We start from the raw sequence: 15,302 nt of genomic DNA, 5'->3' as shown, positions 1-15,302 counted from the left end.
AGGTAGTCAAGCATGACCTTCCCTTAATAAATCCATGGTGAGTGCTCTTGCATAATCTGGTGCTTTTCTAAGTGACAATTTATACCATCTCAGAACTCGTTCAATAATTTTCCCACCACCATGCCTATAATTACTTGGGCTATCCTTTTCATCCTTTTTAAACAGTACAATGTTAGTAGCCCTCCAGCAAAATGTCTGTAGGCAGAGAAGGTTGGCAAATGATGGTCAGAGCCTTGGCTATTTTTTCCCTTTGCAGCCTAGGATACATTTCTTCTGGGCCTGGTGTTTATGTTTCCCAGCTGGAACAGTACAATACGAACCTACAAGTTATTAGTTTCCCATTGGATTGAGTTGTGAGAACTGAGCAGCTTTATTATGTTATAAAAGCTTAAGTAAAGGTCATATACCTCTACCTGAAATGGTCTTGTACAGATGCACTGACTGACAAGAAAATGAGGCATTTCTGCCCATGATCTATTCCCTATTAGATTTATTGTTGCTGACAACAGAATTGTAGTCAGGTATGTGAGGGGATTTTTCAACCTGGAATGTAAAAGGATCACATCTGATTCATTATTCTTTAGAAGCATTTCTTACACCTTTGTGTTTAGCAGGGTTGGGTCAGGGGTGTCAGCCTTGATTTTTTCGCTCAAGCCTGGAATGGAACTTGAACCCAGAAACTTATGAATCAGAGGCAAGGCTACTATCAACTGATCCATGGCTGACCGCTCCCTCTGGATTTTTACCTGCTCTTGATCTTTTCATTGAGAACTTTCGGCGTGACATCAGTCGTCTCAATTTCTCTGCTCCTCTCACCCACTCTAACCTGTCTCCCTCTGAATTTGCTGCACTCCGTTCTCTCAGGTCCAACCCTGACTTTGTCATCAAACCTGCTGACAAGGGTGGTGCTGTTGTTGTCTGGCGCACTGACCTCTACCTCGCAGAGGCTGAGCGTCAACTCGCAGACACTTCCTCCTACCTCTCCCTGGACCATGACCCCAACACTGAACATCAAGCCATTGTTTCCAGGACTGTCACTGACCTCATCTCCTCTGGAGATCTACCCTCCACAGCTTCCAACCTCATAGTCTCCCAACCTCGGACGGCCCATTTCTACTCCTACCCAAAATCCACAAACAGCACTGTCCTGGCAGACCGATCGTGTCAGCCTGTTCCTGCCCCATGGAACTCATTTCTTGCCATCTTGAATCCATTCTCTCTCCCCTTGTCCAGTCTCTTCCCATCTACATCCGTGATTCCTCTCTCGCCCAGCATCAAATCAACAATTTCCAGTTCCCTGGCCCCAACTGCCTCCTTTTAACCATGGATGTCCAATCCCTCTACACCTCCATCCCCCACTGGGATGGTCTGAGGGCTCTCCGCTTCTTCCTCGAACAGAGGCCCAAACAATCCCCATCCACCACTACTCTCATCCGTCTGGCTGAACTTGTTCTCACACTGAACAATTTCTCCTTAATCTCGTCTCACTTCCTCCAAATAAAAGGTGTGGCTATGGGTACCCGCATGGGCCCCAGATACGCCTGTCTCTTTATGGGGTATGTGGAACATTCCTTGTTCCAGTCCTACTCTGGCCCCCTCCTACAACTCTTTCTCCAGTACATCGATAACTGCTTCGGTGCCACTTCATGCTCTTGTCTGGATCTGGAAAAATTTATTAATTTTGTTTCCAATTTCCAGCCCTCCATCGTTTTCACGTGGTCCATCACTGACACTTCCCTTCCCTTCCTTGACCTCTCTGTCTCAATCTCTGGTGATAGACTGTCCACCAAAATCCATTACAAGCCTACCGACTCCCATAGCTACCTCGACTACAGCTCCTCACACTCCGCTTCCTGTAAGAACTCCATCCCATTCTTACAGTTCCTTCGCCTCTGTTGCACCTGTTCTGATGATGCCACTTTTGAAAACAGTTCCTCTGACATGTCTTCCTTCTTCCTTAACCAAGGTTTTCCACCGACGGTGGTTGACAGGGCCCTCAACCGTGTCTGGCCCAACTCCCGTGCATCCGCCCTCACACCTTCCTCTCCCTCCCAGAGCCCCACTTGTCCTCACTTATCACCCCACCAGCCTCCGCATTCAAAGGATCATCCTCCGCCATTTCCGCCAACTCCAGCATGATGCCACCACCAAACACATCTTCCCTTCACCGCGCCCCCCCGGCAGCATTTCTCAGGGATCGTTCCTTCCGGGACATCCTGGTCCACTCCTCCATTGCCCCTTACACCTCAACCCCCTCCCACAGCACTTTCCCATGCAACTGCAGAAGGTGCAAAACCTGCTCCTTTACTTTCCCCCCTCCTCACTGTCCAAGGGCCCAAACACTCCTTTCAAGTGAACCAGCATTTCACTTGCACTTCCTTCAATTAAGTCTACTGCATTCGCTGCTCCCAATGCGGTTTCCTCTACATTGTAGAGACCAAATGTAGTGACCGCTTTGCGGAACATCTTCAGTCTGTCCGCAAGCATGACCCAGACCTCTCTGTCACTTGCCATTTCAACACACCACCCTGCCCTCATGCCCACATATCCATCCTTGGCCTGCTGCAATGTTCCAGTAAAGCTCAACGCAAACTGGAGGAACAGCACCTTACAGCCTTCCAGACTGAATATTGAGTTCAATAACTGTAGATCATGAACTGTCTCCTCCATTCCCACCCCTTTTTTTTCCCAATAATTTATATATATTTTTCTTTTCCCAGCTATTTCCATTATTTTTAAATGTATTTCCATCCATTGTTTTATCTCTACCTTTTAGCCTACTTTGATCCAATTAGGCACCTTACAGCCTTCCAGACTGAATATTGAGTTCAACAACTGTAGATCATGAACTAAAAATAAAGAAACTGCGGATGCTGGAAATCCAAAACAAAAACAGAATTACCTGGAAAAACTCAGCAGGTCTGGCAGCATCGGCGGAGAAGAAAAGATTTGACGTTTCGAGTCCTCATGATCCTTTGACAGAACTTGAGTGAGTCCAAGAAATGGGTGAAATATAAGCTGGTTTAGGGTGTGTTGGTAGGGGGGGGGGGTGGTTTGGGTGGGGGGAGCGAGAGAGAAGTGGAGGGGGTTGGTGTGGTTGTAGGGACAAACAAGCAGTAATAGAAGCAGATCATCAAAAGATGTTATAAACAAAAGAACACGTAGGTGTTAAAGTTGGTGATATTATCTAAACGAATGTGCTAATTAAGAATGGATGGTAGGGCACTCAAGGTATAGCTCTAGTGGGGGTGGGGGAGCATAAAAGATTTAAAAATATTTAAAAATAATGGAAATAGGTGGGAAAAGAAAAATCTATATAATTTGTTGGAAAAAACAAAAGGAAGGGGGAAACAGAAAGGGGGTGGGGATGGAGGAGGGAGCTCAAGACCTAAGGTTGTTGAATTCAATATTCAGCTCGGAAGGCTGTAAAGTGCCTAGTCGGAAGATGAGGTGTTGTTCCTCCAGTTTGCGTTGGGCTTCACTGGAACAATGCAGCAAGCCAAGGACAGACATGTGGGCAAGAGAGCAGGGTGGAGTGTTAAAATGGCAAGCGACAGGGAGGTTTGGGTCATTCTTGCGGACAGACCGAAGGTGTTCTGCAAAGCGGTCGCCCAGTTTACGTTTGGTCTCTCCACTACATTGGAGAGACCAAACGTAAAATGGGCGACCGCTTTGCAGAACACCTGCAGTCTGTCCGCAAGAATGACCCAAACCTCCCTGTCGCTTGCCATTTTAACACTCCACCCTGCTCTCTTGCCCACATGTCTGTCCTTGGCTTGCTGCATTGTTCCAGTGAAGCCCAACGCAAACTGGAGGAACAACACCTCATCTTCCGACTAGGCACTTTACAGCCTTCCGGACTGAATATTGAATTCAACAACTTTAAGTCTTGAGCTCCCTCCTCCATTCCCACCCCCTTTCTGTTTCCCCCTTCCTTTTGTTTTTTCCAATAAATTATATAGATTTTTCTTTTCCCACCTATTTCCATTATTTTTAAATATTTTATGCTCACCCCACCCCCACTAGAGCTAGTGCCCTACCATCCATTCTTAATTAGCACATTCGTTTAGATAATATCACCAACTTTAAGACCTATGTGTTCTTTTGTTCTGTTGTTTGTGACATCTTTTGATGATCTGCTTCTATTACTGCTTGTTTGTCCCTACAACCACACCAAGCCCCTCCACTTCTCTCTCTCTCCCCCCACCCCACACATCTTAAACCAGCTTATATTTCACCCCTTTCTTGGACTCACTCAAGTTCTGTCGAAGGGTCATGAGGACTCGAAACATCAACTCTTTTCTTCTCCGCCGATGCTGCCAGACCTGCTGAGTTTTTCCAGGTAATTCTGTTTTTGTTGTAGATCATGAACTGTCTCCTCCATTCCCACCCCCCTTTTTTTCCAATAATTTATATATATTTTTCTTTTCCCAGCTATTTCCATTATTTTTAAATGTATTTCCATCCATTGTTTTATCTCTACCTTTTAGCCTATTTTGATCCCCACCCCCCCAACTCCAACTCCACTAGGGCACCCCCCCCGACAAAAAAAACAGCTTATATTTCACCTCTTTTCTATTTATCCTTAGTTCTAATGAAGAGTCATTCGGACTTGAAACGTTAACTGTATTCCACTCCACAGATGCTGTCAGACCTGCTGAGATTTTCCAGGTAGTTTTGTTTTTGTTCTAGATTTCCGGCATCCGCAGTATTTTGCTTTTAATCTTTATGTTAAATAAATCTGTCTGTTGATTTATAGACTGAACCTTGGTCCACCAGAGTGTACATGTTTCTGCTAGATGTTGTGACAGATGACATATTCCAGTAAACTGGCATGCAACGATAAGTGTTCCATGTTCAATTTTGCAGCATTTACTGAGGTTTGGGCAGATAAGACACCAAGTTTGTAGGAAATAATTCCACTTACGCAAGTGGTAATTGACGTTGTTCCCAAATAGCACATTAACATAAAAACCTAAAAACATAATATTAACTTCACACCAAGGATTTGAAATCTTTCAAATACTCAGTCCAAGTGTAGTTTGGTTACAGAATGTTGCAAGCAAAACGAACAGAATAATAACTGTCAGTATGGGAAAATTTTCAAAACAAATTTTCCAAACCCCTGTAATGGCTTACAATCTTACCTTTTTGTAATCATAAACAAGTCTGAGTCATTAATCATTTTATGGCCAAAGTACTTGTATTTGGCATATCTTCCATTTTCAATTTTCTAGGAGAAAAAAAAATAGAGGTGGTAAAACAAACTTGATAAGTATGTATTTTCCCTTCAGTGCATTGTAAATAATGTAAATATGACTCAAGTGAGAAACAATTTAATCACCTTGTGTAAATGTGATATTAACATGAAATGTAACAATTTTATTTATTATAATAGTATTGTATAAACAGTTCAAGATGATAACCATTGCACAAATATACAGATGGAAAAAACCGGAATCAGTCTTGGTTAATATTCAAACTCACCTACCCTCACTGTATGCCACAACCAGGCTGCAAGTGGAAACACTTTGTAATATAAACAATTCCATATTCGAGGAAGAGTTTAATCGTAAATTATTATAATAATTAAAACAGCCCAATAGCAGCACACCTTGTGTCAGCTAACCTTAGTGCTAAATTACTGAAGACCATGATAGCGAAATTCTGACAGAGGAAGGTACTTATAAGTTGAAGAAATAAAACTTTAAAATGAAGGTAGCTGGGCCCATAAATTGTTTAGCCCTATATTTCAAAAACAATAAATAATTATGTATAATTAAACAATACACCTAATGAAAGAAAATTAATTAGCATTACAAATAAAAGTTCATGCCAGGCAATCAGATGGTGTAAGTCTAAGACAGAGCTGGCTTTGCCATTCTTTGCCATGGAAATTAAATGGAATACGAACAAGGACCAGGCGTAGGTCATTAGGTACCTCAAGCCTGCTCCGCTATTTGATAAAATCATGGCTGATGTGATTATGGGGCAATATTTTCCCCACGTTGGGGGGGAAGTGCGGGAGCGGGTGGCTTCTGATCAGAGCGCGCTGCCATTTTACATGGGAGGGCCAATTAAGACCCGCCCAGCATGACGTATGCCAGGAAGCGCTATGCGCGCCAAGTGCGGGCGGGGGTGGGGGAGGCGGTGGTGGGGGGGTTGGTGGGATTCCCTCAGCCGGGAAAGAGCATATGCGTGAAAGAGCACATACATCTCCCTGAGGCAAAGTGCTGCCTCAGCGAGATCAGCTCCAATTTAAAATTTTGAATCAAGATTAGAAAAAAATTTCCCTGCCATGTCCCCTCATGTGACAGCGTCACATGAGGTGGGACATGTCCGTAACTTTTATTGTAAAATATTCTGCATTTTTTAAATCACTCATGTGGTTTCTTGTTTTTTCACAAGACCGCCTGGGCTCCTGGCCAGCCCGCCAACCTTAAGGTTGGACGGGCAGGTCCATTAATGAGTTCAATTTGTTTTTCAATGGCCTTAACAGGCCGTTGACAAGTCAGCAGGCGCGCATCTGACTCGGATACGCGCCCGCCGAATTGACAATCTAAATGACGCGGGGTGATGTCGGGACGCATGTCCAACGTATCCCCGCGTCATTTTACGCATCGGCAAGTGGGCCCCGTCCGCCGACCAGAAGATGCTGGCCTTGGCCTCAACTCCACTTTCCTGTCTACCCACAAAACCCTTTGACTCCCTTGTCAATCAAGAATCTATCTAATGAAGCTTTAAAAAAATTCAATGACCCTGTCTCCACCATCCCTGGGGAAGAGAATTCCAAAGACCAACTACCCTCAAGAAAAAATGTTTTCCTCATCTCCGTTTAAAATGATAGGCCTGTTATTTTTAAACTGTGCTCTCAGTTCTAGTCTCTCCCACAAGGGGAATCATCCTCCTGGCATCCACCCTGTCAATTCTCCTCAGGATCTTATAATGTTTCGACCTTATAATGTTTCAATCTTCTAAGCTCAAATGGATTCACACCCATTCTGTCCAACCTTTCCTCATAAGATAACTTCCTTCATCCGAGGAATTAGTCGAGTGAACCTTCTCTGAACTGCTTCAAATGATATTAATCCCTTCTCGAGAGGAGAACAAAGCTGCACAGTACTACCTATGTGGTCTCACCAATGCCCTATACAATTGTAACAAAACATCTCTACTTTTATATTTTGTTCCCCTTGCAATAAACGACAACGTTCATTTGCCTTCCTAATCACTTGCTGCACCTGCATACTAATAGTTTGTGATTCGTATACAGAATACTCAGATTTGTCTGTACTGCAGAGTTTTGCAATCTCTCCATTTAAATAAAATACTGCTTTTTTATTCTTCCTGCCAAAGTGGACAAGTTCATTTTCCCCACGTTATGCTCCATCTGCCAAGTTTTTGCCCACTGACTCAACCTATCTAAATTTCTTTGTTCTCTTCGATCACAATTTACTTTCCTACTTATCTTTGTGTTAGCAGCAAATTTACACACATTTGGTCTCTTCATCCAAGAATGCCTTACTTTAATGCAATTTTCCATTTCTGAGGAAGGAAAATACTTGAGCAAAATTTGGATATCCATTTAAAAATCTACTTCTGAACTGTTGATCACAGGAGCATTATGAACTAATTATAGAAGCACCTAAATTGGAATCTAGCTTCTTCACGTACATTACTTGGCTGCTGAAAGAGCTAATGTGAAGATTGTGTACTTTACTGAATCAACTGTTTGGGAAATGTTTAAATTATAATGTCAATTATTTTAATTTGGAAACTGATTTGAATAAGATCCTGAGGGGTCTTGACAGGGTGGATGTGGAGAGTGTTTCCTCTTGAGGGAGAATCTAGAACTAGGGTCACTTTTTAAAAATAAGGGGTCGCCTATTTAAGACAGAGATGAGAATTTTTTTTTTAAAAAGAGGGTTGAGAGTCTTTGGAACTCTCTTCTTCAAAAGGCAGTGGCAGCAGAGCCTTTATATATTTTTAAGGCAGAGGTAGATAGATTCTTGATAAGAAAAGGGGTGAAAGGTCATCAGGGGTTGGCAGGAATGTGGAGTTGAGCTTACATCCAGATCAGCCGTGATCTTATTGAATGGTGGAGCAGGCTCAAGGGGCCGAGTGGTCTACTCCTACTCCTAGTTCATAAGATTCAGTAAACCCATAAATCATTCTATGAAGTCAAACTACTTTCTCAAGAGGTTAGGAAAGCTAACTGGGTCGATGAGTGATTCTGTTATTAAAGAATCAGCACAAGAAGCATCTTTTCTAAATAATTTTGGAATAATGCTCAAGTCATAGACTAGAACATAATTTTTTTCCATCTAAATAGTGAAAAGAATGAAGACATTGTTTTTGGTGTCCACCATAAACTCTGTTTCCTAGTCATTGAGAACATCCCTCTCTCTGGCAATTGTCTGAGGCTGAATCAAGCTATAGTAACCTTGGTGTCACATTTGATCTCAAAATGGATTTCCAACCTCATATCCATGCCATCACTAAGACCGTGCTATTTCCATCTTAATAACATCACCCCATCTGACCCACCCTCAGCTTATTTGCTGCTGGAACCCTCACTCTTGTCTTTGTTACCTCTAGACTTGACAATTCCAATACACTCCTGGCCAGCCTTTCAAATTCTACCCTTGATAAAACATCCCCAAATAACTTGAGGTCATCCAAAACTGCTGCCTGTGCCCTAAATCACACCAAATTCAGCTCGGTCATCACCCCTATGCTCATTGTGCTAATTGGTTCTTGGTTAAGACTCAACATCTCAATTCTTATCCTTGTTTTCAAACCCCTCCATAGCTTCACCCCTCCCTATCTCTGTAATCTACTTTAGCCTGACAGCCCTGAAGATATCTGCTAATTTTGACCTCCTGAGAATCTCCAATTTTAATCACTCCACCATGACTCCAATTGCCAAGGCTCTAAGCTCCAGAATTTCCTCCCTGAACCTCTCTACCCCTCTTTAAGATGCTCCTTAAAACCTATTTATTTGACCAAGCTTTTGGTTATCTGCCCTTATATCTCTATATGTCTCTGTGTCAAAGTTTGTTTGATAATGTTTCAATGAGGCATCTTAGGATGTTTTCTTACACCAGAAGCAGTATATAAATACAACTTGCTGTAGTTGTTGAAGTAACTATTGAGAGTAAGAGCAAATTTTATATAACTAGAGAAGAATGCAAGGGAACACGAGGTAGGGGCCGGAGGAGACGATACAGCCCGTCAAGCCTACTCTGCCATTCAACATAATCTTGGCTGATCTTGGGCTTCAACTCCACTTTCCCACCTATACCCCATGTCCCTTGATTCCGAGACCCCAAAAATCTCCCAGCCTTAAATATGTTCAAAGATGGAGCATCCACAATCCTGTGGGGTAGAAGATTCACAACCCTTTGAGTGAATAAATTTCTTCTAATATCAAATGATTCTCCCCTTATCCTGAGGCTGTGCCTATGTTTTGAGATTCCCCAGCCAGCAGAAACAACCTCTGTGTCTACCCTGTCAAGCCCCTTGAAAATCTTGTATATTTCAATCAGATCACCTCTCATTCTTCTCAACTCCAGAAAGAAAAAAAAAATACTTGATCAGCGGGGGGCAAGCAAACCTGCCTGAAGCTTGAGAAATCTCAAAGCAGAAAAAAGAACCTTCTTGACCTTTTGAAGCACTGCACCAGGTTTTGTGACAACTAGAAAGTATACTTCTCAGTTATGTATGGCTGGATGTCCCATGATTTGATCTTATGAAGACAACTTGAGCTATAAAAGAGAAACAATGTCCAGAATCAAAAAGTTATAATTTGTACTGTGCTTTCTGGAGTTCTTTTTCCACTAGCGCAATATTTGTTAATGTGCAATAAAAAAAATTCTTTTGAAGACCATGTGCAGTATATAATTTTCATCCTGCACCTTTAAAGAACTGTCTATTACTCCTCATATGCTTAGGGAAGGAAACTCAGTGAGAGGTTTCTTTCAGGGCATTTTAGTAATATTAAGCATACCAGCTGTAAAAATTACCAAGCTGAATTAATTATCCTAAGTGAATGTATATGGGAACAATAGAAGAAAACAATCAAATGACCATCAGCATTTGAAGTGGCCAGTGTCTTACCTGAGCCACTTTTATCTGTAATTTTCTGAGGTTACTGTTTAGAACTGTATTACTGTGATAATAAGTGTTAGTTTATAGGAACACCATTTAGCCTAATCTTGAAGTTTATTATACCTTGATATTTTGTACATAGGTGTATGCAGGGCTACTCTGAACCAAAATTACGGCACCAGAAAGTAATTTAATCCTAGACAATGCTTTGCTAATGTGCTCTGTTGGTCAATCACACATTGCTGGCTTTATGAATCCAACACAAACCAAAACATAGTTCTTACAAATATTGTGCACAGCCTTTTGTGATTGAGCTCTTCATATCTGGATGCCATTGAATTGAAACAGGCACCATCGATGGCTTTCTTGCAATAGGAGCCAAAACCACTAATCCTATTGGACTCTTGTCCTGGAGACATGAATACAATGAGGAATGACTTTTGTATGCATGAGACAACAAAAATGGGGACTTTCAGTGGGGATATGGAAGGTAGTCCTGAAATCAAGCATAGTGAAATTGTATAGTGAGGAAATCCTTATTTTGAAAGGATTGCTGCTTTTGAAATCTTTGGTAGTGGTCCTACAGGCAGTGCTGTTTTTCTGTTATCATGGGTTTACCTCGGGATTCATTAGCTTCTTACTCTAGAAGAGACCTAGCTGGAAGGCAATGGTCTTTTGTTGAGAACACATTTATTTATATACTAACTTTTTACAAAGGTTAAGACAGACAAAGACACAGCTGGAGTTCCTCCCTAAGATGATTCTCAGCCATCTTCTCTGAGTGACATAGCTCCTTATGCTCTGTCTTGGAGTTGGCTGTTCCTCTTTATGATTGCCTAAATTAAAACAATCTTCCTTATTTGCATTAATAAACAGTACATTGTCTTTAAACTTCTCCTGGCCTAGCTTAATAGATATCCTATGGCATTTGTGGCTTCTTTCATTGCTCTCATGTTCATTGATTCTACATCACACTGTTCACTGGAGGAAACTAAGCTAAACTGTTTTCTTCCTTCGTAAGTTCAGCTCAGCAATATTGCTTGTTGTTTTTGTTTCCTAGTATTTTTAAGGTTATCACAATCTCTTGGTTTGTTTTTATGAAAATTGATCTGACTACACCAGCAGTGAGCTGATGTCCCACCGACGACAGCTGAATTATGCCATTCTACCTCTGTTCCATTTGTGTGAAACTTCGTTGATATTATTTAAAATGGCATTTATTTCTTGCACTTTGATCCCAAGCATACTAATCATCCATTATAGCACTTTGTTGTTCTGCAACACCAAAATCTGAAAGCAAAGACTGACTGGTTAAGAGAAAATTAAGCTTATTGATATTTCCAATATCTGTTCTTTTTTGCTGACATGTCTTTTCCCACAAACCCAGATCATTAATTAGATGTCTCTGTTGGTAGAGAGAACTCCGTTTTCTGCTCGAGATAGACATGAGTAATAGTTTTAGCTATGGCCAACACATTTCATGGAGCGGCAGAAACTATAGCCTGTCTACCCAAGGGAAGTATGAATTTTAATGTAGTGCTACAGTGCTTTTAATAAGAAACCATTCATTGCCTATTTCACATCCCGATGTACTAAAGTTCTTTTAAAAATGATTTACAATACCATTACTTGAATAATTGCCATTAATGGAATAATTACTTTAAACTATTTTCTCTCATAAATGGATGAATTACCATCAGTAAGATATCAGTTGACAAGGTTCACATACATTTTTTATCCCCTAATTTTCTTCCCTTGATCCTCCTCTCCGGAAGGTGGTCACCTGCTAGAGATGATTTTGCCAGTTGCAACAGCCCTTTACTTAAAGGCAATCCCAGCTAACTCTAATCTAGTCTTATCAGTGTCTAATTACATACTTGCAGCAACAGGGTGGGGGTCTGGCGAGGAAGCAAGAACAGAAATAATGGCCGATTTTCTCCTTTGTAACCCTTGGGTGCAGCGGACTTACTGACATTCTAGAAGGAATTGGTTAAATCGTAAACAGCAAAGATTACATTTTGTACTATCCTTATCTATTTGGCTTGGAGTAATAGCAGAGAACATCCTCTCACTGAACCAGTAGAACACAGCTCATTTTAAATGGAGGTGTAGATTCAAGTCTAATATTCATATAGTTTGGCTGTATGAAAAGTAATGGTAAAAATTAGAAGAAAGAGCCTAACCTGGGTCAGCAATGTAGAAAAATCTCCTGCAAATTCCAATTCGGTGTCATCAAATTGTGATGTGCTTGTTCTTTTAAATATTTTTAAATGGTACATTTTTTCACCATGTCTACAGTTTGTCACACAAAACATTTCACAAAATCATTATTTGATGTCAGCTGATGGCTGTGCGTACAAGCTTTTTATTTCCTGTTACACTGCACACCTTTTTATTTCTGCTACGGGTGTATATTAGTACATTGATATCTTTAAAGTTTTTCAGAAGCGAAAGATGCCATTTTATGTTAATAAACATTAATGAGGAAATTCTAATATGTTTTTGGAATGTATTCATTCATTTTAATACACCAGAACTTTGTCAATGTCATGAAAGCTCTGAAGAAGTCATACAGACTCAAAACATTAACTTTGTTTTCTCTCTCCACAGATGCTGCCAGACCTGCCGAGTTTTTCCAGCATATCCTGTTTTTATTTTGTCAATGTCATGACACAAATATCTCATTCACAGAATGATCTTTTTAAATCTATGGTTTTGTACCAGCTGAACTTTACTCAGAAGTGGGAATTTTGCCTCATAGCAAGAAGCTTCTTGCCTTTCTGGTAACACACCACAATTTTACTATCACATCAAAGATTAGAGCTAGAGAGAGAATCTGAATATTACAATACATTTTGTTTTCATATGGGTTTCAGTAATCTTATCTTTCTACTCAGTCTCATTGCATAATCTCCAGTTCATTCTTCAAAACTGTCGAACTCCTAATTCAATTTTGCTTCAAGAATTTAAAACTTACTCATTACTCTGCAATTTAACATCTATTATTTTACTATTTCAAATTTGGTGATGCCTTGCACTACGAACCTTCATCTTGGTTGCTCATAAATTAAGTTCCAAGTAATCTCAGTGTATATAGTGAAGCAGGAAAACCAATCAAGTTGCCTGGGAGGTGAAAAGTAATGTATGAAATTCCCCTTGGTTTCGAAGCTCAACAGTCTACCATGCGGTTGAGTTCTTTGGCAATATTGGTTCACACAACTTTCGCAAACTTTGGGTTCATAAAATTTGAAGAGAAACGATGCTCTGAAATTCAAATCCATCTGAAAGGTTATCATCAACATAAACACCATGGCCTTGGTTTTTAACTCAGTAACAGAATGTGCTCTGAGATTGTACACAATATGATGTAACGTGGGGGCCTGGTCAATTTAAACAGTGCTTTTGGGGTTTCTTGGCTGATTCATGGTTCTGCAGGTATGCTGCCCAGCAACATGGCTGCAAAGAGGGGGATCTTCCCCAGACTGTTTGACAAGTGCAGTGAGGGTCAGGAGGGATGTACTGATCCACCCAACTGGGAAGAAGAAACTTGTTCCTCCAACAAAGGTGAGGTTGTTAAGATGTGACCATCAGCAATATCATGTCACGGACATGCATCCAGTGCAGGATGACTTAGTTAGATAAGTAAATATTGTTTTTTTAACCCAACACCTACAATGCATCCCTTCCAATCTCTTCTCCCCCCTGCACCATTCAGACAACTCCTCACCCCTGTATCACTTCCCTCACTATCAATCACAACAACACAGCACGATGGCAATGGCATTGTAGTATTGGCTCTGGACTAGTAATCCAGATAGCCAGGATAAGGCTCTGGGGACCCGGGTTCAAATCCTGCTACAATTTTGAATTCAATAAAAATCTGGAATTAAAAGTTTAATGACGACCATGAAACCTTTGTTCATTGTTGTAAAAACCTATCTGGCTCACTGAGGAAATCTGCCATTTGACTCCAGACCCACAGCAACGTGGTTGACTCTGGCCAAGCAAGCCACTCAATTGTATCAAACTTCTACAAAGTCACAAAAGAAGAAATGAAACCAGACGGACCTCCTGGCATCAACCTAGGCGCCGGAAACAACAACAACAGCAAACTCAGCTCTTTCAACCCTGCAAAGTCCTCCTTACTAATCTATGAGGTCTAGTGCCAAAATTGGGAGAGCTGTCTCACAGACTAGTCAAACAACAGCTGGACATAGTCATCCTCACGGATTCATATCTTACAGATAATATCCCAGACACCACCTTCATCATCCCTGGGTATGTCCTGTCCCATTGGCAGGGCAGACCCAGCAGAGGTGGTGGCACAGTGGTATACAATCAGGAGGGAGTTGCCCTGGGAGTCCTCAACATCGACTCCAGCCTCATGGTCAAATATGGGCAAGGAAACCTCCTAATTACCATGTACTTCCTTCCCTCAACTGATGAATCAGTGCTCCTCCACGTTGAATGTTACTTGGAGGAAGCACTGAGGGTAGCAAGGGCGCAGAATGGCCAAGGGACTTCAATGTCCATCACCAAGAGTGGCTCGGCAGCACCATTACTGACCAAGATGGCCAAGTCCTAAAGGACATAGCTGCAGCAGGTGGTGAGGGAACCAATAAGAGGGAAAAACATACTTGACCTCATCCTCACCAACCTGCCTGTCGCAAATGCATCTGTCCATGACAGTATCGGTAGGAGTGACAACCACCCAGTGGTTGTGGATACAAAGTCTTGCCTTCACATTGAGGATACCCGCCATCATGTTGTGTGGCACTACCACTATGCTAAAAGGGATAGATTTCGAACAGATCTGGCAACTGAAATTTGGGCATCCATGAGGCACTGTGGGCAAGCAGCAGCAGAATTGTACTTGAACACAATCTGTAACCTCAAGGCCCAGCACATCTGCCACTCTACCATTACCATCAAGCCAGGGGAACGACCCTGATTCAATGAAGAGTGCAGGAGGGCATGCCAGGAGCAGCACCAGGCCTACCTAAAAATGAGCTGTCAACCTGGTGAAGCCACACACAGGACTACTTGCAAGCCAAACATCATAAGCAGCAAGTGATAGAGTTAAGTGATTCCACAACCAACAGATCAGATCTAAGCTCTGCAGTCCTGCCACAACCAGTCGTGAATGGTGGACAATTAAACAACTCTCTGGAAGAAAAAGCTCCACACATATC

At 41.7% G+C, this 15,302-nt stretch overlaps 1 protein-coding gene across 6 annotated transcripts in view; it reads right to left on the bottom strand.

The window, feature by feature from the left end:
- Positions 1 to 15,302, bottom strand: part of vps13a (vacuolar protein sorting 13 homolog A) — a 524,014-nt gene that overhangs the window by 15,232 nt on the left and 493,480 nt on the right. For all 6 annotated transcript variants that reach the window (XM_041186720.1, XM_041186723.1, XM_041186721.1 and 3 more), the window contains one exon: positions 5,148 to 5,233. In XM_041186720.1, the coding sequence (XP_041042654.1) occupies positions 5,148 to 5,233 (86 nt within the window). The remainder of the gene's footprint in view (positions 1 to 5,147; positions 5,234 to 15,302) is intronic.

This window comes from Carcharodon carcharias, chromosome 4, assembly GCF_017639515.1.
Source record: "Carcharodon carcharias isolate sCarCar2 chromosome 4, sCarCar2.pri, whole genome shotgun sequence".
Lineage (NCBI taxonomy): Eukaryota > Metazoa > Chordata > Chondrichthyes > Lamniformes > Lamnidae > Carcharodon > Carcharodon carcharias.
Note: the sequence above shows the minus strand (reverse complement) of the source record. Positions and strands in the feature narration are given on the sequence as shown.